At 46.5% G+C, this 20,937-nt stretch overlaps 1 protein-coding gene across 2 annotated transcripts in view; it reads left to right on the top strand.

Annotated features, from left to right (window-relative positions):
* SIAH3 (siah E3 ubiquitin protein ligase family member 3) overlaps positions 1 to 20,076 on the top strand; it is a 74,507-nt gene extending 54,431 nt beyond the window's left edge. For both annotated transcript variants that reach the window (XM_005601233.4, XM_070239760.1), the window contains exon 2: positions 13,958 to 20,076. In XM_005601233.4, coding sequence (XP_005601290.2) covers positions 13,958 to 14,626 — 669 coding nt within the window. In that variant the 3' untranslated portion in view covers positions 14,627 to 20,076. The remainder of the gene's footprint in view (positions 1 to 13,957) is intronic.
* The last annotated feature ends 861 nt before the right edge of the window (positions 20,077 to 20,937 follow it).

The raw sequence follows: 20,937 nt of genomic DNA on the forward strand, positions 1-20,937 counted from the left end.
AACCACTTGACATGCTGTGGTACTAACTTCAGTCCTTAGCCCCTAATCTAGTCTCAGAGGAGCCCTAGGACCAAAGCGCCAGGCCTGCACCATGCCAGGCATCACTGACTTTCCTCCAGCTTTCCAGGCCCTGCGTCATCCCGGGAGGGTCAGCCATGACCCCTGCTTCTAAGCCCACAGGACTCTTGCTCTCCCTGGATATGCAGGGCTTGCCCCTTCTGTGACTCTCATCCTCAACCTCCATTCCCCTTAGCTGTTAGCATCACAGGGCAGCCTGATCAACAGATGGCTCAAATGAGCATGAGGGAAAATGAAAGAAAAGGCTTTCTAGGGTTCTTCCTTAAGCCCCTACAATAAGTTATGGATGGATTTTGGGGACCCCTCTCCCTGGTCTAACAGGCAAAACTAGCAAGCAAACTGCAGCAGGCGTGAGTCAGTGCAATAAAATCCCTGCTGCCCTGGGAAGCAGCCATGCGGGCCATCTTCAAGCTGTGTCACAGTGACCTTGCAACCCCACACCTCATGACTGAAGACGCCACTGGACAGATCCACAGCAGGAAGAGACAAAGGGGGACCTCGCTCTCACTTTTCTCAGCTGCGTTTCTTAGAGATTGAGGGAATAATTAATGAACCTGGTCCTTGCCTCCCTCCACACACAGATAACGTCAGCATCTCTGAACTTGTTTGATGTATCGCCAAGGAATTCTTGTTTATGTTACCATCAATGGATAGTCTAGAGAAAAGTCTAGATGTTCTCCATCCCTATTTTTTTGGCGTATATGAGACCTAGTTGTAAGGTTTTTTTCTTTTCCTCTTGCCTGCACATACACTGATTTGTGAAAGAGACATAAGCTGCACTTATGTCCACACACCTCAGAGCAATTCCATCAGAGCGCTCTGTTGAACTGTTTTCCTGGGGTTCAAACTCCTCTCACTGATGATTGAATAACCTGCTTCGTACGTCACCTAGACTCTTCATTTCAGTCGACAATGCCCATTTAACAGTGACCTGGAGACAATGGCCGCATATCCCCATTCCCCTCTCTTTTCTTCTTCGTTTTGTTGTTGTTTCATGTATAGCAGGCGGTGAAGTATAGAAATCTTTAGCATATATCTCGATGGATTGTTACATATACCTCCATCCATAGAACAACCACCTAGTTCAAGAGTTAGGATATCTTGAGCTCCCCAGAGCCTCTCTCATGTCCCTTCCCGCACACGACAATAATCGCTGTTCAAGCCTCTGTCACCATAGACCAGTTTTGCATGTTTTTGAGCTTCATACAAATAGAATTATTATGTACTCTCCTGTGTCTAGCTTTTCTTTATTCAACATATTTTTGAAATTTGTCCATGTTGCTGTGTGTAGCATAGTTCATTCTCTTCTTATAGCTGTGTAGCATTCCATTGTCTGAATTTACCACAATGTATCCATTTAAAGGAGATTGACATGGTTTTTTTAATTTGGGGCTATTATGAATTATATGTTTTCATGTATGTGTCTTTTGATCACATAACACCCATTTCTGCCAGGTGTGGAACATTACTATAAAGGGTCTGAGATTTTACTCTTCTTGCAGGCTTGCAAAGTAGCCTGACCCGTTTCCTGGAAGCCAGTGGAAGACACGAGACTCCCAGGTCAGAGATGAAGAGCAGTTTCATACCCACAGCAATAGCAACAGCCAGAGTATTTGCATTTTTGCACCAGTTCCTTGAGACCCAATTCCCACAGGGTAATTCAGAGAGGGCCAAATGATGCCTACACACACAGTAGTTTGCATTACAAAAGCTTAGGAACTCAAATCTTTTGTAATGGACAGTAAGCGTGCCTACCCTTAGCTCTGGAGGGAGATAAAAATCTTCCCTTACCTCCAGAAGGAGACTATATTTTAAGACTGTTTACTATACAAACATCCTTGAAAAGACAGTCTGGAACAAAGGACATTCAGTGCCTTGTTTGCAAGATGTGCAGAAATGCAAGAGACCAATGGAGAATTGTTTCCCAGCAGGTTTATGCCCTGGAGTGGAACTGCTGAGTTCCGTATATAGAGCTGGCATATATTTGGCTTTAGTAGATACTGCCAAAACATTTCCCAAAGTGGTTGTACCAATTTACACTCCTCCCATTAGCAGTGTCTAAGCTTTCAATTGTTCCACATCCTTGCCAAAGTTTGGTATCATTGATCTGTTTCACTTAAGCTACCCTGGGATGGCCATGCCTCTGTTTTTTCAGGGACTCTTCCACATAGCAGGGCTGCTTAGATGTTATTTATAATGATGGTTCAAGTCAACATGAATATTATTGCCATTATCAAATTTTCATTTGTCAACTATGGATTAATAGCCATATGCCAAGTGAGTTATGGGCAATGTGGGTCTGAGGCTCTGGGAAGCAGAAATATGCACAGGGCAGCCTTCTCTCAGGAAACACATTTTAAAGATAAAGAAAGTGGAGGTGGTTCCTATGCAGAGAGAGCTCAGCTTAAGGGAAGGCACTGTCTGTGCAATGCCAGTCAGACCCTGCCACCAGGGTATGATACAATGTGCTTCGTGTCTCCTTCAATCCTCACTTCAGCCCTATGAGATATTACAATTCCCATTTTATAGATGTAGAAAATGAAGCATAGAGAGGTTAATTAATGAGTTCATGATCTCACAGCTTTTAGTAGCAAAGCCAGGATTTGTACCCAAGTGGGTCTGACTTCAGAAATATTTTCTATCTCCTCTGCACCACTGTCTACTCTTGGTTAAATGACACACTTCCTATTTTAGGGACAGGCTCATAGGAAGGCCTAATTTGCTAAAGATTATTTGGGAATTAAGTCGGCTGTTGGAAGATGGTCTTTTGTGTGAAATGACCTAGTTCTCTGCTCTAGATTTGTGCATCTCCGGTATTAGCACATGGGTATTGAGTTGAAGGACGATGGGTTACATCCATGCGTGTGTGTAGACGTGGCATTTCCTGACAGTGAGGCCGTTCTCAGTCTCAGTCATCCAGGCGAGAGGCAATTCCTCAGGTAGGAATCCAGAACTCCGAACCGAGGTCCCAGGCAGGCAGAGGGAAGCCCTACTCTTCTCACAGCCTTGTGTCTTTCGCCTAGAAGACTTGGAGGATGGCAAGTGTGCAGGCATGAATTCTTCAGTGGTGTGAGATTTGGAGACAGACAGGCAGCCAGGGTGGGGCAGCCCTAATCTTGTACACAGTAAGCCAGGCCTGACCCTGAGCACGGGTCCAGTTTTAAAGTCTGGTCCGAGTGAGCTCAGAATTGCTTCTGCTTCATTTCACTCTCAACTTGCAAATAAGCGGTTCAGAGATACACCCAGGATCAGAGACACGAGTGAATGCTGCTCTCGAGGACCTCCCACATTCCTCACAGACACCGGAAGTTCCATGTCTCAGCAGCCATAGGCTGTGGGAAGTCCACCAGGTCACAGTTGCCCAAAATCCCGATGGGAAGACCCGGGGTAAGGGGGTGGGAATGGAGGAAGTCACATCAACATTCCGGTGACATGCACACTTTTCTCGGGCCCTCTAGGACGGAAAAGTTTAAGACCCAAAGGAATTTATCCATTCTTAAAAAAAAAAAAGGTATTGAGCTATTTTAGGTACCAGATAATGTTCTAGAGATACAGCAGTGAACATAATCAAGTTCCTACTCCCAAGAAAAAGCAGGGAAGACAGACAATACACAGATAAATATATGACCTACACTCTCTATATGCTGTAATATATATTATAATCCTATAGTATTGATAAATGCTATGAAGTAAGACAAAGCAGGGAAAGGAGATTGAGAGGTTTTTTAAAATAGGAAAGTGAAGGAGAGCCTCAGAGCAAAGCTCACTGTAGAGCAGAGACGTGAATGAAGCGTGAGAGTGAGCCACATGGATGTCTGGTGGTGTGCTAAGCAGAGGGAATAGACCACGCAAAGGCCCCGTGGCAGGTATAGACAGCATGCTCAAAGAACAGCAAGAAGCCAATGTGCTTAGAGCAGAGTGAGCAGGGAGGGAGGAGACCAAGAAAGGACGAGGCCAGAGCGTGTTGGTTCTTGGATGGCCATGGCAGGGAGTTTGGGCTTCCTTCTGAGACTGATGGAAAACTGTTAAAATATTTAAGTCTGTATGAAGGCAAGAATGGATGCAAGAAGACTCACATATTCGTTTCCTAGGGCTGCCATACAAATACCACAAACTTGGTGCCTCAAAATCACAGAAGTTTATTCTCACACAGTTCTGGAATCCAAAATTCCGAAATCAAAGTGTCGGCAGGGCCACGCCCCCTCTGAAGGCTCTAGGGGAGGATCCTTCTTCCGGTTCTGGTGGCTCCAGGCGTTCCTTAGCTTGCGGCCACATCATTCCAATCTCTACCTCTATGGCTGCATGGCCTTCTCTGCTGTATCTGCGTCTTCTCCTCTTTCTGTTTCCTCTAAGAACACTTGTCATTGGATTTAGGGCCTATCTGGATAATCCAGGATGATGTCTTCTTGAGATCCTTAACTTATTTACATCTGTAAAGACCTTTTTCTCAAATAAAGTCGCATTTACAGGTTCTAGGGGTTAAGAAGCAGACATATCTTGTGGGACCACCTTTCAACCCACTACAACTAGTTAGGAGGCTATCGCATCAGCCCCAATGGGCAATGAGGGTGACTTGCCTTAGGGTGGTGGCAGGCAGAGAGTGGCAAGTACAAGGATCGTGTTGGAGTGATAGGTCAGTGGGGAGGAGTCATTCCTTCACCCTCTCCACAAATATGTATTGGGTACCCACCATGTTCCAAGCACTACCAGCACTGCCAATACAGCAGGTATCAGATGCAATTCTCACCCACCTGGAGCTCACATCACAGTCCAGCAGGAAAACTGGACATTGAGTAAGTATGTTGCATGTTATAAAGGAACACACCTGACCTAGCAGAATAAGGAACCTCTGAAGGAGGAATACAATTTGGCCAGACCGAAGGGTGCTCTGGGAGTAGGGGACGGTGAGCATGGAGAGTTCTGGCAGAGAGAGGAATTTGTGAAGTTTCTGGTCATAATGTCCTTGAAGAACCAGAGGAACAAAAATGGCATGTGGCTTGGGGCAGCCTGGCCATCAGAATATCTCAGACCACCCAGGACACAGCTCTGCCCACTCATCGCCTGCTAACACAGCTGCTTCTGAAGTTTGCGTTCCCATAGTAACCGTTTTTAGCAACCCACCCCCTCTCTAAGGTTTTGGGCACTGACTCCCAACATAGTGACCCCTGATACATGAGCAACGCTGTTGCCTGCAACCTGAGATTGTCCAGTCTGGCTGACATTGTGCTCCCAGCATGCTAAGCACACCTCCCTTGAGGCACTCCCGTGGTGCTGAAGTCATCCTACAGAGATGCTCATAGTTAACAGAGCTTCAATTAATTAAATTTTAACCTTTAAACTGCTCACACAGGCACCGGGTTTCACTTGCCAGTTGCAGATATAAAAGTCTGACTTCATAAAAAGTTACTTTTGAGAAGAAGTCTTTCATCTACAAGATTCATAAAACTCATTGGCATGCTCAAAACCTCACAGATGAAGGGGAGAGCCAAGGAATAAATGAAGATGGAGCAGCATTCCTCTGACTGTGTGGTTTGACTGCAGGCCTGCCCCTAACATTTGCAGGGCTCGAGGCAAATGTGTACGTCTAAATACTTAAAAGTAAAGATCAAGGTAAGAGACTCTTAAAATACGTTCTACCCTCCTACCTTAATAATTACCCCCTCATAATAATCTGAAAGGCCACACACCCCTCAACCAATGACTTTCTTCCTGATGAGGCTTAATCCTGCACTGTAATGAGTCTCATGCAAAGGCAAGTGGACACCCCAGCCCACACATCCAAGTTCTGCTCATCACATCTCCCCAAAATAGCCAGGCATTGGCCACATCTTGCATCAAATGGTCCGCCTTCTGGATGATGGATCCTAGAAATAGCACGGCCTGCCGGAAGCTGACTCAGAGCCATTGGGTAGGGAATTCTAGGATCCTAGATATCTGAAGAGTGGTCTAGAAGGGCCGATTCAGGAATTCTGGGTGGGTACAACCCATTAGCGCCTCATCCCTTGGGGAGGGGTATAGTTGGAGGAGGGTCAATAATCTTTGGATTGGATTGAAGTTACTTCCCAATGATTGTTAGCAGAAAATGGCTAAGGATGCATGGGTGCATCCAACCTTTCGTTAGGTCAATGGTCCTGCTGAGGCAGGGGAGGGTAAAGTGGGTCTAGATCGGTCTAGGAGGTAGACAGATTTCCTGGGTTGATCCAGCAGATTGTCCTTCCCAAACGACTTGTAAGAAGCAACCTGCTATTGATAAAGGAAATGCCTGAGGCTTGACTAATCTGGTAAAAAGTAAAAGCTAAGAAAGTATGTCTTTGGCATGAGAAATTTCTGCATCAAAGCTTTTGTTTTACTTCTCACTATGGCAGCTAAGCACTCCACGTCAGTGCCCTCCTCCTGGTCATAGCCCAGTGCATTTCTGTGTCCCATTCTGTGTCTCTGTGTCAAGTGCTGGGTGAGGAGCTGCCAGGAGACCTGCCTGATGCGCTCACAGCTATGGACTTACATAGACACACACACACACACACACACACCCTACATATTTCTATAGCAGCTGAGAAGGAAAGGTAGAGGAAGGGTTGTCCCAATGAAGACAAACATCATTTCCATGGATGTGGTTAAGAACAGGGTTTCCATTTATGAATCATTCGTTCATTCATTCATTCAAGCAACAAATACTTATTGAGAGTCGACTAGATGCCGGACACTGCAAAGTGCTGGCTTTGCCCATCACTGGACTAGGCAGTGGACTAACTAAACACAGCTCTTGCCCTCAATGACTTCCAACCCAGTTGAGGAGAGAAGGCCATGGACTAGTGGTTTTCAATATGGGTTGAATTAAGCAGAGAATTGTATCGACTGATCTTAACTGCTGCTTGACTTCTCAGGTTAGGGAAGAAGGCAGCATCCCCATCTTACAGGGGCGGATGGTCTCAAACAGACAACACCAGTTGGGACCACGGCTGACACACCTGGACTATACAAAGGACAAGAACCAGCATGATTCTCATATACGAAGCTGTCACTAATGCAACTATTGCTATAAATTTGTGTCGAGCCTCTATTGCATGGCAGCCCTGTGTTAGCGGTGAGGACACGTGAACAATGAGTCTCCATCCTGAAGGCGCTCACCAGGAAGGAAACTATTCATGTAGAAATCAGCTAATCTGGGCAGCCAACGGCTAGCATCTAGGAACTAAAGAAGGGTCGTGGGAGTTTGAAGACTAAGTCATATTTTTGGTTTTTACAATGTCATTCACACGTTTCTTCTCAGCCCCTCACATAGCCAGGGACTGTATTTATAAGATGACCACCTTGGTCAGGAGGCTTTTGAGACCGTAGGACAGCTGCCCATGTTGACATCTGTATGGAACCCTGTCATTGTTTCTCACCCACGGGCTTTTGTTTTAAAAAATTTTCTCCACCGGAATTTTCATTTTCCTCTTTTTACAGTAATACTCATTTCCCTTTTTTCTAATTAATTAATGGCATATATAGCCCAAGACTCAAGGTTTCTATGTGTTTGGTAACCAATGGCTCCTTGCTCAATTTGCATAATTTAGATCACCAGTATAGACACTATGTATGCAGTGATATATCAGAGGCGAGGTCCTGATACTCTGAGGTGCCATCAGACCACCATAAGTCCTTGACTCAGTGGCCAGACACAGGGCTATTTAGGGAATAAGCTTCCGGGCCCGTCCCTAAAGTGAAATATATCTCTGAAATATTTTAACTCATCTTCGTAACTTGAAAACCACGAAGTTCATCAAGGAGAGTCCATTTCCAGCATCTGTTATGCTGATTAACAAACTACTAATTTCACCAATGAAAACCTCTGCAGAATTGTTAATTAGCAGCATCTGGTGTGGCTCAGAAATATGGATACTCATTGAGGCATTGTGGTCATTATCTCTGGAGTGTGGCCTTTCCAGTAAAATGTTAGGTGATCACCTCAGAGTGTGAATTCCTGATTAGGGAATTGACAGCCCCTAGAGTGTAGGTTAAAAATGTACACATTTATACCACCTTTTCTCCACCAAAGTGTTTTAAGGAAAATTATAGACATTATCACGCTGTCCACGTGAAGATCTCATCCATCTGTGTACCAGGTACAATTAAGTCTGGGGGAAAAGGACATGAGATGTGTTTTCTAAGGGAGATGTTCTCATCCCAGATGATAAAAGCCCCATTGTTGTTTTCTATCTCAGCTTAACTTACTACTCAACTGTTTGGAAGCATTCCAGAGTCCTCCTGGGTTTTGTGTACTCTCTGACAGTCATACTAGGTTTTGAGGAAGAAAGGTGGAGAGCCAGAGCGTCCCAGGAAAATGGAACAGGCAACCCTCAGCCTTCAATCTTGACTGTCCTTCCCAGAAACAGCGAGAATTTTTAAACGCTACAGGGTGGGACCTGGGAGCAGTTACAATGATTCTCTCTCCTTAGCAGACCTGGTTCCCAATTTGGTTCAGCCCTTGACTTTATCCCAATACTCCAATACCTGGCCTGAAATGTTACCCCCCGAAATCCCGCCACCTGCTCTTCCTCCCTGTGTGTGAAATGCATTGATAGCATCACTGCCGCTCCCGTTCACTCAGCTCTGAAAACTCCAGTTAATTAACTCTCACAAATAAGGGCATGAGCAAACTCAAAGCAAACGCCTGTCATTTGGAACTGGGTGCAAACCCTCCTTCAGCTGAAGTGCGTTAGCATGGCGCTGTCCCTGGGAGCAAGTGGAAGGGCAGAGCAGTCCTCTTAGTGGGCTTGCTGACCACAGGGAGCAGACGCTGGGGAAAGGGCCACGTGATTTTTCCAGGGGCAGGTTTCCTCTCTGGAGGCCAGGATTTGGAGGGATAGCCATTACCAACCGTGGGAGTGTGGCTGATCAAATTAAGGAAGGCGTTTTTAAATTCAATTACACCCTCAATGGAAATGGTCTCGCTAATGCATGGGGAAAAAAATTATACCCGGTCCATAAAGCCTAACATTGCTAAACCCAATTTTGTGCATTATTCTAAAGGTTAATTCAAGATCTCTCTTCCAAATGCAAAGTTAAACACAGCCAATGGGAGGAAGGCATTCCCTGACTGACGGAGGGGTTTATCAGGCTGTGAGAGTTCATTAGTTTTAATTGGTGTAATCACTAATGTTGCATTAACAGTTTAGTGAAGGAAAGCAATTACTCACACATCCACTGTATTAGATGGGAAGATTAAAATTCATTTTCCAAAACGATTAGCATTTTGCCAATTAAAAGAATTCCTTCTCCCCACCAGCAGCCCTGTCACCTCGCTCACCCAAAGATCATTTAAATGAAACGTATTTTCCATCAGAAGATGGAGCGGGAAGAAATGAAGAATTAAGGCTGTTTATTCTTAGCGCTTTCTTGGGGCTCAGCAAGTACACGGGGCTCGATGAGTTTATAATGTCTCGCTCTATTTGCATAGTCATTCACTTCCATCACTTGGATATGCTCCCAGCTACTTTGTTACCCTGCAGCAATTAAAAAATGAAAAGGCTAGTGGAAGATGAGGTCAAAGCGAGCAACGCGACAGTCTAGGTGGAATGACCATCGCTAGGGTCCAATGGCTGGACAGGGCGGGGACTTGCAGCTGGTCCCCTCCCGAGCACCCGCTTAGAACAGGCTCTGCTGGTGCTACCCACAGGAGCTCCCAAAAGCAGGAAGCTGTGTTTCTTGGGCCCTCCTACCGACTTCCACAGGGCACTGGGTGCCATCTTGGTGTCTCAGCTTGGCTTACGAGACTTCAGCAATACGATCCGACTCCTCTCAGCACCATGACCTACCTCCTCTCCATTTCCAGCAGGTCCTCCATCTACTAGCCACCTGGAACTTGTCATTTCTTAAACATCCCATGTTCTATCATACCTGGCTCCTTCGAACCTGCTGTTCGCCCCGTTGGCAAACCTTTGGCCTATTTTGTTAGAGCATTCACCCTTCATGCTTGGCCCAGTGTAAATGTCACTTCACATTGACTAGAATAGCTACCTCCCCACTTTGTTCTCTCAGAGCCCCACTGCATCCTGCATTTGTGCATTCTATTGTAATATTTTACATAATCATAGTGAGCTACTGAGGCAGGAACAAGGAGCTCACTCTGTTCGGTATCCTCAGCCCCTTGCACATGTTAGATGGTGTACACATTTTTGACTGAATGGCTTCATGAATTGTAGGCATATATCTATCACCCCTACTCCCTCCATCAGCTTTATCAAATCTCAGCCCAGCCAGGTCAAGATCAGCCAACACAAAGAAGAGGGAATTGAGACATTTGCATACAGGTGGGCATTCCCTCTTGTGCCATTTCCAAAGGACACCTCACCCAGCACCATTTCCAAAGGGAGTCGAGCCTTGCTGACTGCATCTCTGGGCTCCTTTCCAGTAGGTCTCTGATTGAGTTTAACCCATGGGAGGCACTGATAGGAGTTTGATGGGATGGAAGAAACGGAAGTCAAGATATTTCTTCCCCACTCCCACCCTACTTTAATTTCACATCTCTGATATTAGCTGCACAGAACAGGATGGAGAGGATGGAAAGTGGATCTGGAGAAGGGCATGTGGGAATAGTCCAGAGGCCATTTCTGAGATGTGAATTTCAGGATGTTCTGTCATCATCGGTCAGCGTTGGGACAGGAGGCTGCAGGCCAAGTGCGATGTTGGGGTCTCTAGGCTCTTAGGGTGGCCTGTGCTCAGCCTGGGGTGTGCCCAGGGGCAAAGGTCAGCTGACCAGGATAGACACAGCAGGCATGGATGGAGGCAGAAGGCCGCCAAAAGTCTTCACCCAAAACCACTTCTAAATGGAAATACCATCGTGATGTAATGCTTGATGTGGTTGTTTCAGCTGTTTGACAGGCAGTATTTCATTTGATCCCCTAAGAACCCTTGAAATAAATATTTTGCTGATGGGGAAACTGACTTAATCAAGGCTGCTGGACAAATAAACAGTGAAACAGTCTGGGTTCTGCTGATATCCAGCCTGTGATCCTCCCAGTCTATGATCTATGTCACCTTTAACTGGTCTGGGCTCCTTTCTCAGCTGCAACTGGTATGAGCTGTGTGACCTTGGGCAAGTGACTCAGCCTCTCTGTGTGTCAGTTTCTTTGTCTATAAGACAAACATAATATGTTTCTCTTATGTTTGTTGTAAAGACTAAGTGAGAGAGGGGGCTTCTCAGAGACAGGGAGAGGAGACAGCATGTGGGGCTTTCCATGATAGGCCAAGACTGGGTCCACTTGAGCTTAGCAGAAGAAGCTGACCTTCTGCCGGGCCTGAGACTGCTGGAAGGACCTGACAGGGGCCTTGTGCCTGGTTGACAGAGTCTGTGAGCCTGGCTTCTTGTATGATCCCAAGGGATGGGAAGGACTCCCCTCCCCCACTGACTAAATGGTACATGCCACCAGCAGGCAGGTGGGAATGAAGCCAGATTTAATTTTATTTTTTTTAAAGGAAATTGATCTTTTCTGTGAAAAATTAAATGAAATAATTATGCAAAAAAATACCTACTTTCCACAATGCCTAACAATTAGTAGATGCTACATACCCATTGGTTCCCTCCCCTGTATTTAACCATAAAGGGTAAGTCAGACCCATCACAAGCAGGATTCTGGAGCCCAGCCCCTTCCTTACATAGGCCTGGCAGGTATGCCAGATGGGCGACAGCCAGCTGCCCAGTAGATGCCATCCAGGAGCAGGGCAGGAACTACTGGAAGGGCCTGTAGCTCACACTCCAGGTCCGCAGCATTCCCAGGGGAAGAAGACAGAACCTGGCAGCTGGAGCTCACAGCTCCAGAGCAGAGCTAGTCGGGCTCCCACTTGCCTCCAGGTCACGTCCGCCACAGTGTGGCCAGCCCGGCACACCTGTGCATGCAGGTGTGCCCTACATGCCCTAAAGAGAGGGCAGCTAGCCAGGCCTCTGTTGTTAGCCACACTCAGCCCAGGAGCAGTGTGAAAGGCCTTGGCCCTCATCCTCTACTCGCTGGAAAGGAACCAAAGGGAGGTGAGGAGGGCAGTGCCCCAAGGCACCCGCAGTCCAGGAAAGCCTTGGAGAGCTAGGGCACAACACTCACTACCCAAAGGCAGAAAACGGCTGCCACGTGGTGGCCTCACGCCTGGAGCGCCCTGCAGAGCTGCCACCTCCACAGCACAGCCTGCATCCTGCAGGCTAATTAAAGAAAAAAAGAACACGAACTCGAGGAATGGAGGAGGGAGCTGGAGGCGGGGATGACTGGGGGTGGGGGGTGGCGGCGGGGCGGGCAGGGATGCTGCTGTGTTCAGAGTCAGGAGGCGTGAAAATGAATCCCAGGCTTTCGCTGACGAGCTTTGTAACCTCGGGCATGTTACTAGGGAGCCTGTTTCTTCAGCTGAAAAATATGAATCACAGACCTCCTGTCACAGGGAGGACCCTTGTGAAAACCACAATTAATTACATGCATACTAATGTCTGGACCACACACACTAAAAAGATCGGTGTTTATTTGGGTCACGGCTGTACCCCTAGTCGCTGCCGGGTTTGGCCGTAGCAGGTACTCAGTTAATGTTTACTGATGTCTGATCAGAAGCTGCTGTCACAGCTCCTGGTGTGTGGAGGGCATTTGTGGGCACACTGCCACGAGGAAGTAGAGGTGAGGAGAGTCTCGGGGTGGAGGGTGCCTAGTGGTGAGCGCCCAGGAGACTGCTCCAGAGCAGAGAGCCCGGAGCAGGGCAGAGATGTGCCTGGTGGGGTGAAGTCCCGGGAGTCCCAGGTGGGCCTTCCTCCCTGGGAACTGTGGCCAGCTGCCCAGAATCAGCTCTGCGCCCCACCCGCTGCCTTAGGACCCAGGAGAAGGGCACCCAACGTCACAACCCCTGACAAATGGGCACTTACTGAAATTTTGTTTTAAAAGTAATAGTAATGATAAAATAGGGGAAAAGATCCATTAATCTTGATTGATGCAAAAAAAATCAACAGTATCAGAAAAGGAAAACATTGATTTTTTTGTTCTTTATGGCTAATGACCATCATAATGCATGTTTTTTGAGGGGGGAAATTGCCTATTTGCTTGAGTATCCTATTAAAGAATCAGAAAGGCATAAATGTTGCATTTTCTTAGACTGAGTTTTTGAAAACTCAACCACCAAAGATATCCACTGTGTTCCTCATTTCTTTTTTTTTTTTTTAGTTTTTAGTGGGTTTTTTTTTTTTTTTTTTTTAGGAAGATTAGCCCTGAGCTAACGTCTGCTGCCGATCCTCTTCTTTTTGCTGAGGAATACTGGCCCTGAGCTAACATCCATGCCCATCTTCCTCTACTTTTTTTTGTATGTGGGACACCTGCCACAGCATGGCTTGACAAGTGGTGCTATGTCTGCACCTGGGATCTGAACCAGCGAAAGCCAGGCCACCAAATTGGAACATTCGAACTTAACTGCTGCACCACCAGGCCAGCCCCATAGTTTGTTTTGTTTTGTTTTGTTTTAAATTTACTATTAGATTTGAAAAAATCTCTTCTTGCACGAGAAATCTTTCGAAGGAGCTTTTATTTTTAACTGGGTAAATTTAGGTTCTATACTGAGATGAAATGACATGGAGAAGACAGCATCTAAATTTGGCCAAACATTTAATTTTGTCTCATAAAAATATTTGTCTAAACAGATAATAAGAAGTGTTGGCAAGCATGTGGTGAAATTGAAACCCTCTTACATGGTTAATGGGAATGTCAATGGTGTTGCTACTTTGGAAAACAGTCTGGCAGTTTTCTTCATTTCTTAAGAAATGGAACTTTCTCTGCCTGCACTGGAGAGTCTGCTTTTAATACTTTGAACACCAGGGAGTCTCAGCCAGGCGGAACCCGGTCTCACGCCCACTAACGTTCTTCTCTTTCTCCCACAGTATGTGTCCAGCCGACGCGCCATCACTCAGAGCGCACCAGAGCAAGGCAGCTTCCCCCCTCACCACCACACCCACCACCACTGCCATCATCGTCCCCACCACCACCTCTGCCACCATGCCCGGCCCCACCACCTCCACCACCAGGAGGCAGGGCTGCACGCTGCCCAGGTGACACCCTGCCTGTGCCCCTTGTTCTCTTGCCAGTGGGAAGGCCACCTGGAGGTGGTGGTGCCCCACCTGCGGCAGATGCACCGGGTGGACATCCTCCAGGGAGCTGAGATAGTCTTCCTGGCCACAGACATGCACCTCCCTGCGCCAGCTGACTGGATCATCATGCACTCCTGCCTCGGCCACCACTTTCTGCTGGTGCTTAGGAAACAGGAAAGGCACGAGGGGCACCCACAGTTCTTTGCCACCATGATGCTGATTGGGACCCCCACCCAGGCTGACTGCTTCACCTACCGCCTGGAGCTCAACAGAAACCATCGGCGTCTCAAATGGGAGGCTACCCCCCGGTCTGTCCTTGAGTGTGTGGACTCAGTCATCACTGACGGGGACTGCCTTGTCCTCAACACCTCGCTGGCCCAGCTCTTCTCCGACAATGGCAGCCTTGCCATTGGAATCGCTATCACCGCGACAGAGGTCTGCTCCTCCGAAGCCGAGATGTGAAGCAAGAGGCCACCGGACGCTCACACGCGGCCACCCGTCCACCAGGAAACTCTGCCTGAGCCCCTCGGATCTCCGAACGCCAGGACTCTAGACTTCTTTTTATTCTTCTCCCTCCTTCCTTCCTTTCTTTTTTTGTCTCAGGTACTTTGTGGTATTCAGTATTTGTCTGCCATGGGCATTATATTATGTAAACACCCTGTGATTCAAGCTCTTGGTGTGATGTTTGTCCTGATTTGTTGGTATAGTTTTATAGAACATTTTTAATCAGATTCAATCAGAATGGTTATTTCCTGCCACCCACAACTCCCTTCTCCACTGCTTCCAAAATGAGCAAAAGCCACAGAGACCAGGAAGCAGACTGTTGGGTTTGAAAGGAGACAGTGTCCAAAGCATTTCTTCCTTCTCTTTTCAGCCTATTTCAGAGCAAGCTAACTCTGAAATCGGGGAGGATAGCAGGTTGGGGAAGTGGACCTAGACAGCTCAGAGATATTTCAGACCAACCAGACACAACTCTGACACCTTCCCATGGACCCCAGGGTCAGAGCCAAGCTGCCTGGACTTGAGGAGATGGCGTCTCCTCAGAAGCCAGGCCACTGGGCTGGGGCACCATCATGGAGGAGTCCTCCAGGTTGATCCCGGGGCTCGGGGAGTGGACAGCGGTTGAGCCCTCTTTTGGCAGCTGCCGTCGGCTTGCTCTCAGCCTGGGCCATCTTTCCGTGTTCTGGAATCAAAGTCCTCAAGTTCTAGGTGCTTTCTCGGAAACCTTTTTACCCTCTGTTGAGTGAGTAGTAAGAAAGGATAAGGCAAGATGCAGGGGAAGAGAAACAGCTGAAACAACAAGGGATAAAATTAATCTCCCATCTCTGGGAGGGCGTTCTCTCCTCAGAGAGTTTTATTATCAGGTTATAAAATCCATCAATCCCCTCACTAGGATGGAGCATTTTGGTGTCATGCAAAGAACCCCCTTTGCTCTTGATACCTCATAAACCAGAACCCCAACTCAGCATCAAACCCAGGGGACTTGGAGGGTATGCCCAGGACTTCTGACCTAGAGGTCAGAGGTCCCTCATGCACCTGGGAGTGTCCTCTTTCCTTTCCTTATTTTCTAGAGTGCTCTGAGAGCCCCATTCAGCACACAGACTTTATCACTGGTCAACTCTGTATTCAGCACCCTGTCGTAGTGTGAAAGAAAAGGTAACGAAAATCCATCTTGCCTCTGCGTAGACTGCTTTCTCGTTTTTGTTTGTCAGAACAGTTCCATATCTTCTTGTGGAATATCCACAAGGTACCCTCTGGTGTGTTTGAAGAAGGTAAGCATGTGCAGTCAGCTTTGTCTCTTCTGGTCAAAGGTGAAGGCCCGTAAGCCTGCCACCAGTCCCTCGTCTTGCCGATTTTGTTCTCCCCTCGGCCACTCTCCAGTTGTTGAGAAGTACGGCACCCAAACCCCAAACGACACTCATTAGAATCCAGGGGGCTTTTCGCCAACCAGACGTGCTCTCTGCCCCGTTCCCTCCCCTCCACCATCTTGGATCCTGGCAGGCCTCTAAGTGAGTACTTAGTTTCCTGCAGCTTGTCCTGATTGGCTATCAGGCGTCTATTTCCCACCAAAAATAGTTGATCCTGAAACAACACCCTTCCCCCAAAAACTGGTAATCCTCCAGCCACTTGTGCTGCCAGCCCCACCCCAAGCACCAGAAGGGTGACACCTGTCAATAGATTCCATAATGCGGCCCCTCTAGTCACACAGTAATTGCTGGGACCCTGGGGCCGAGCTTCCATTCCGTTAGAGCCATTAAGGGGGGGTCGATAAACAACAACATCAGATCTGCAGTCCCAAGGAAGGGTTGTAACCTACTTGCTCTGTCAGAACATCCTACCAGGGCATGGGCTCCCCCCTGGAACCACACAGACAGCCCTGGAAAAAGCTGAGGCTGTCTGGCCAGCCCTGGGAGAGGTGACTTCCTTGGCTCCTTACTGCATCCCCAGGCCCGTCCCCAGAACCTAAGACCTCCTTGCCTGGAAGTCTGATGCCTCTGGAAGCCACAGTTCCTCCCCTGGTTTCTGATACCCAACCACTTTGAAAACACTCTGTGGCATCACAGGTGCCCCAGATAAACAAACAAACAAAACCTCGATAAGAATATAATTACAGTTCACAGGGCCTTAGGCTCCTGCAAATGTCACCTCTGCCTTCTTGTTGTGCCAAGTTACCTGAGCCAAACTGGGAATAACTTCAGGTTATTATTATTGCACATGAGACTGAGTTATGAATAAGCGATCCCAGATGGGAACTGGTATTTTTGGTTCCTAGAAACCTTTAGAATAAAGGGTAGGAATGTGTTATTTTTGTCCATATATGGTGCTCCCAAGAAGGCCTTCCTCTCCCCGTGGGAAGAATTGAAGAAAAAAGAACAAACTTGAAACAATGAATGGGGAGTAGAAAATGGTATCAAGACCATGTGTTGTGTTGAGCTTTATAGTCACAAAGGGCTCCCTCATTCGAGTCTCAGGTCAATCCTCATCAGTATCCTCAATATACGAAAAAAATAGAGGTTCAGAGACACGAAATGACCTTCCTAAGGTCACATAGCAAGTGGTTGGGACCACGATTAAAACCTGGCCAATGAACGCAAACTTGGTGTTCTTAAAATAGAAAGATTGACCCAAAATATTCAGCAATGTTCCCGTCTTACCAGTGGACTGTGGGCCTGAGGGTCAAGTGGGTCTTGGTTCTGGGGTATTTAGGGGAGCAGGGAAGGGAGACTGGGGTGGATTTGCTTTTGGAGGCATCTTGGCTTGAAGAACTGGTCAACCTGGAGGCAGGGGTGGGGTGGGAAGGAGTGGGAACCACCTGTGGAGTCTTCAGTGCCCTCAGGCCGTTTCTGTACATCACCCACTCTAGGCTCCCCGTTCTTAGACTCCCAGGAGCCTGTCCAGTGAGGAGCCCTGGGATCTGGTTGCCTCATTCACACCTCGATGCTCCGTTAATGACTCACCCTCTAAGGAGTATCTGCATTTTAAAAGTAGGCCTAGGGAGACAGCAGTACTTACAGCAAGAAATGAGTTACCAGTATTTGAACCTTTTTCCGGAGGTGTAGACAAGCCTCCCCTTGAGGCTGAGCCTGCAGAAATGGTTGATACTGAAATGGCGTTTGGGCCACACAGAGAAGATCGTCTCTAACGACTGGTCTCTGCGTGGACTTGCATCTGGGGTAAATCCCATTGCTACCTGTGGCTACTGTAGACGTTTTAGAAATGGATCAGGTTAATAGTAATATTACTTGGCTACCATTTATTGAGGGTTTACTAGGTGACCCAGCAGGCTAAGTACTTTGAATATATGATCTCATTTAATCCCCATGACAAAGTGGTACAATTATTGTACCATTGAGAAACTTGAGCTAAGAGAGTTTAGACACTTGTTTAAGGTCACACAGCTAGCAAATGGTAGAGCTGGGCCTGGAACCCAGCATGTCTAGCTCCAAAGTCAGACTTCTGACCAATGTCAACTATGTCATTTCTATGAGTTCATGGACCCAAAACAGAAAGTCTCTATGGCATAGACAACTTTTAGTACTTTAATACTAAAATTGCCCTTTCATTTTTCCTTTTTCTTCCTCTTTTCCCAGCCCAAAACAGAGTGGTGTGCTGGAGCTGGCTTGTATAACACTTGTTAAATTTTGTAAGAAATTTTGCAAGCTGATTGTTAAGCATAGCCATTATTAAAAATTAAATTATATAAATTTACAATTAAATAAGTTATATTTTAAAAAAGCAATAAATACTCAAAACTCACTACTTCCTATTTTTCCCACTAGCACTTTTTTATTTCTATGCTCTTGAGGTTATTTACCTCTATCACATCTATATGGTGGACGTACTATGTAACAACGTGCTACAGTACATCTCCCAGCTCCACTTTTAGTGACATCATGGTAACAGTTTGAAATTGGCCATGATGGTGGTATTTACACCCTGGAAATTGGCAGGTGCTTTAAGGTAGAGAGCTTTCCCCCTCAGAGAGCTAGTTGTTAAACGATTACCAGCACACCACTGCCTAGACATCTCTGATGCACACAGTAGGGTGGGGAGAGAGGACTTTGGAAGGAGAAATGAGATCCTGGTAGCCACCCTGACAGTGGCACAGATGACAGCCATGCCAGCCAAACAGCAAATTATCGGGAAAAAATAAACTGTTCTGGAATGGAGACTCTGAGACTTCTAAGCAGCCTAAGGGGTATTCCCTGCCCTCCTCCAGACATTTCTCTATTGTTGTCAGTGTGAAAAGTTGTATCTGATGACTTTTGTGGAAAAATCCTGACTCCACAAAACCAGCCTATTGGCCATCCCAATCCAAGAAGTAAAACCAAGCGCTACAAAACTGGAATTTCCTATGACTTGTTCGTATAAGTCATCTTTCTTACCTCTACATGTAGACCAAAATTTAATCTAAAGAAATATTTTACTTAGAGAGACTAAAAATATCCAAGAACTGAGAAGGGCACAGTGAGCCGTGGTTTCAAATATCACAGAAATGTGTGACCTCGAAAGTGGAACCCTTACACAGCACAAAGCTGAGGGACAGGAGAGGGAATGAGTCAAAGGATGTCACATGAAGAATGGAGCCAAGAGCCTTTCTTTCCCACTCTGGCTGCTTCACTTCACTGCAAGCTGACAAGGACCGTGTTCGTAATCTGTAGCCCACCCAGACCAATACTCTTTCTAAATTAAGGGCATGGTTACCGCTAGATAAAAGTCACAGGAGATGCCAGGCTGAGTGCCTTGAAGCAGACAGAATCTCCAAGGTCAACAGTGAATCAGTTACTCTGATCCCAGTGGTTTCAGTGTAAGGGTTGGAAGAAGAGAAGCTTGCTGAAGCTTCTACTTGCATCCAATTTCTGGTGGAAGGAGAAGGGATCGTGGACTGGACAATAAAGAATTATGCTTCGATTAAAGTTCAATTACAAATAGCATCAATAGTAGAGTCTCCTAGTAGATCGTTAGACCTCCAGACTGTTTGTTCCTAAGATTTCCTTCAAGAATTGGTGAGCTCTCTGTTGTGTTAACCTGGAGAACGGCAGCCAAGAAAAACTCCACTGAAAAGAGATCTGTTGTAGATAACATTGATTTTTCCCCAAATCAGGTTATCACATGGGTTGCCTACATGGGTTAGAGTTTGTCTTTTCCAATATTGTGTGAAAATATTTCAGCTTGAGTACTGTACTATAAATACACCCCTCCCTTTTGTAACATTTTTTTAGGGTATTGAGATAAGAAAGAGAAGGGCAATGGAGTCTTTTATTTAACCTGAACTGATGTATATATAAGTTTCTAGGCTTTCTTATGGTGTTAAAGGCAGTGGGAAGAAGCAGACTTAGAATGCTACCTTGTCTCTACCCGGTCTCCCATAAAAAATGTCATTAAATTGCATTTGATATTGTTTCCTTGAAGCCTTTGGAGTTGCTTTTTGTTGTCGTTGGGTTTTTTCCCTCTCCACAGGCTACTGTGCAACATGAGGGAATAGAAACGAAACATTACAAGGGAAAGTGCAATTATCAGAAATTCACCAGCTGCCACATTTTGACTTATGTTTCATTATCTTCCTCCTCTTTTCATTGTTGCTTCCATTTTAAAGTCATAATTGGATGTAAGGAAGAAAGTGCTACTGGAGGTAAATAAAAGCCCTGGCAACTAATTTGCCCCCAATACTACTGCAGTTTACAGTGCTGTCCTGAGAAGAGGGAGTAAAGTGCCTCTCACTGGATTGTGAAGAAAGAGACAGGCCCCCACCCCTGCCCCAGTTCCTCGTAGTGCCCCTTATCTCATCTCTCCCCTGCCTCTGCCTGACAACAGTGTCCCTGAAATTTGCTTCTGGGCCTATCAGATCAGTTGTCAAGGGAGCTTTCATGGTTTAATTCTTTAATTTCAGGCCACTGTTAGTTACTCACAAAATCAGGACTGAGCAAGAGTTCTAATCCCACGGCCTGTCAATTCATTTTAACCTCTCTCTTCTTCCCTACCTCCTTATTCCCAGAACCTTATTTCCTGCTCTCACAAAGGCTTATAGAAAGCGCCTTGAATTGATCTGAGTGATCAAAACTGACCACATGGCCAGCAGGAATATTCATGGGCCAGGTTACTTTTCAGGCTGTGTCTTCCCTTGGAACAATTTTGCACCCCCTGGTGTCCCAGATATTTACCCTTTCCCTCAAAATCCCCTCAAAGATGCACAGTAAGTTTGCTGAGAGGTATAGAGAGACTCGCCTGGAAGAAAGGGGGAACTGACCCATCTGAAATTCAGCAGGGCTGGG

This window comes from Equus caballus, chromosome 17 (assembly GCF_041296265.1).
Source record: "Equus caballus isolate H_3958 breed thoroughbred chromosome 17, TB-T2T, whole genome shotgun sequence".
NCBI lineage: Eukaryota > Metazoa > Chordata > Mammalia > Perissodactyla > Equidae > Equus > Equus caballus.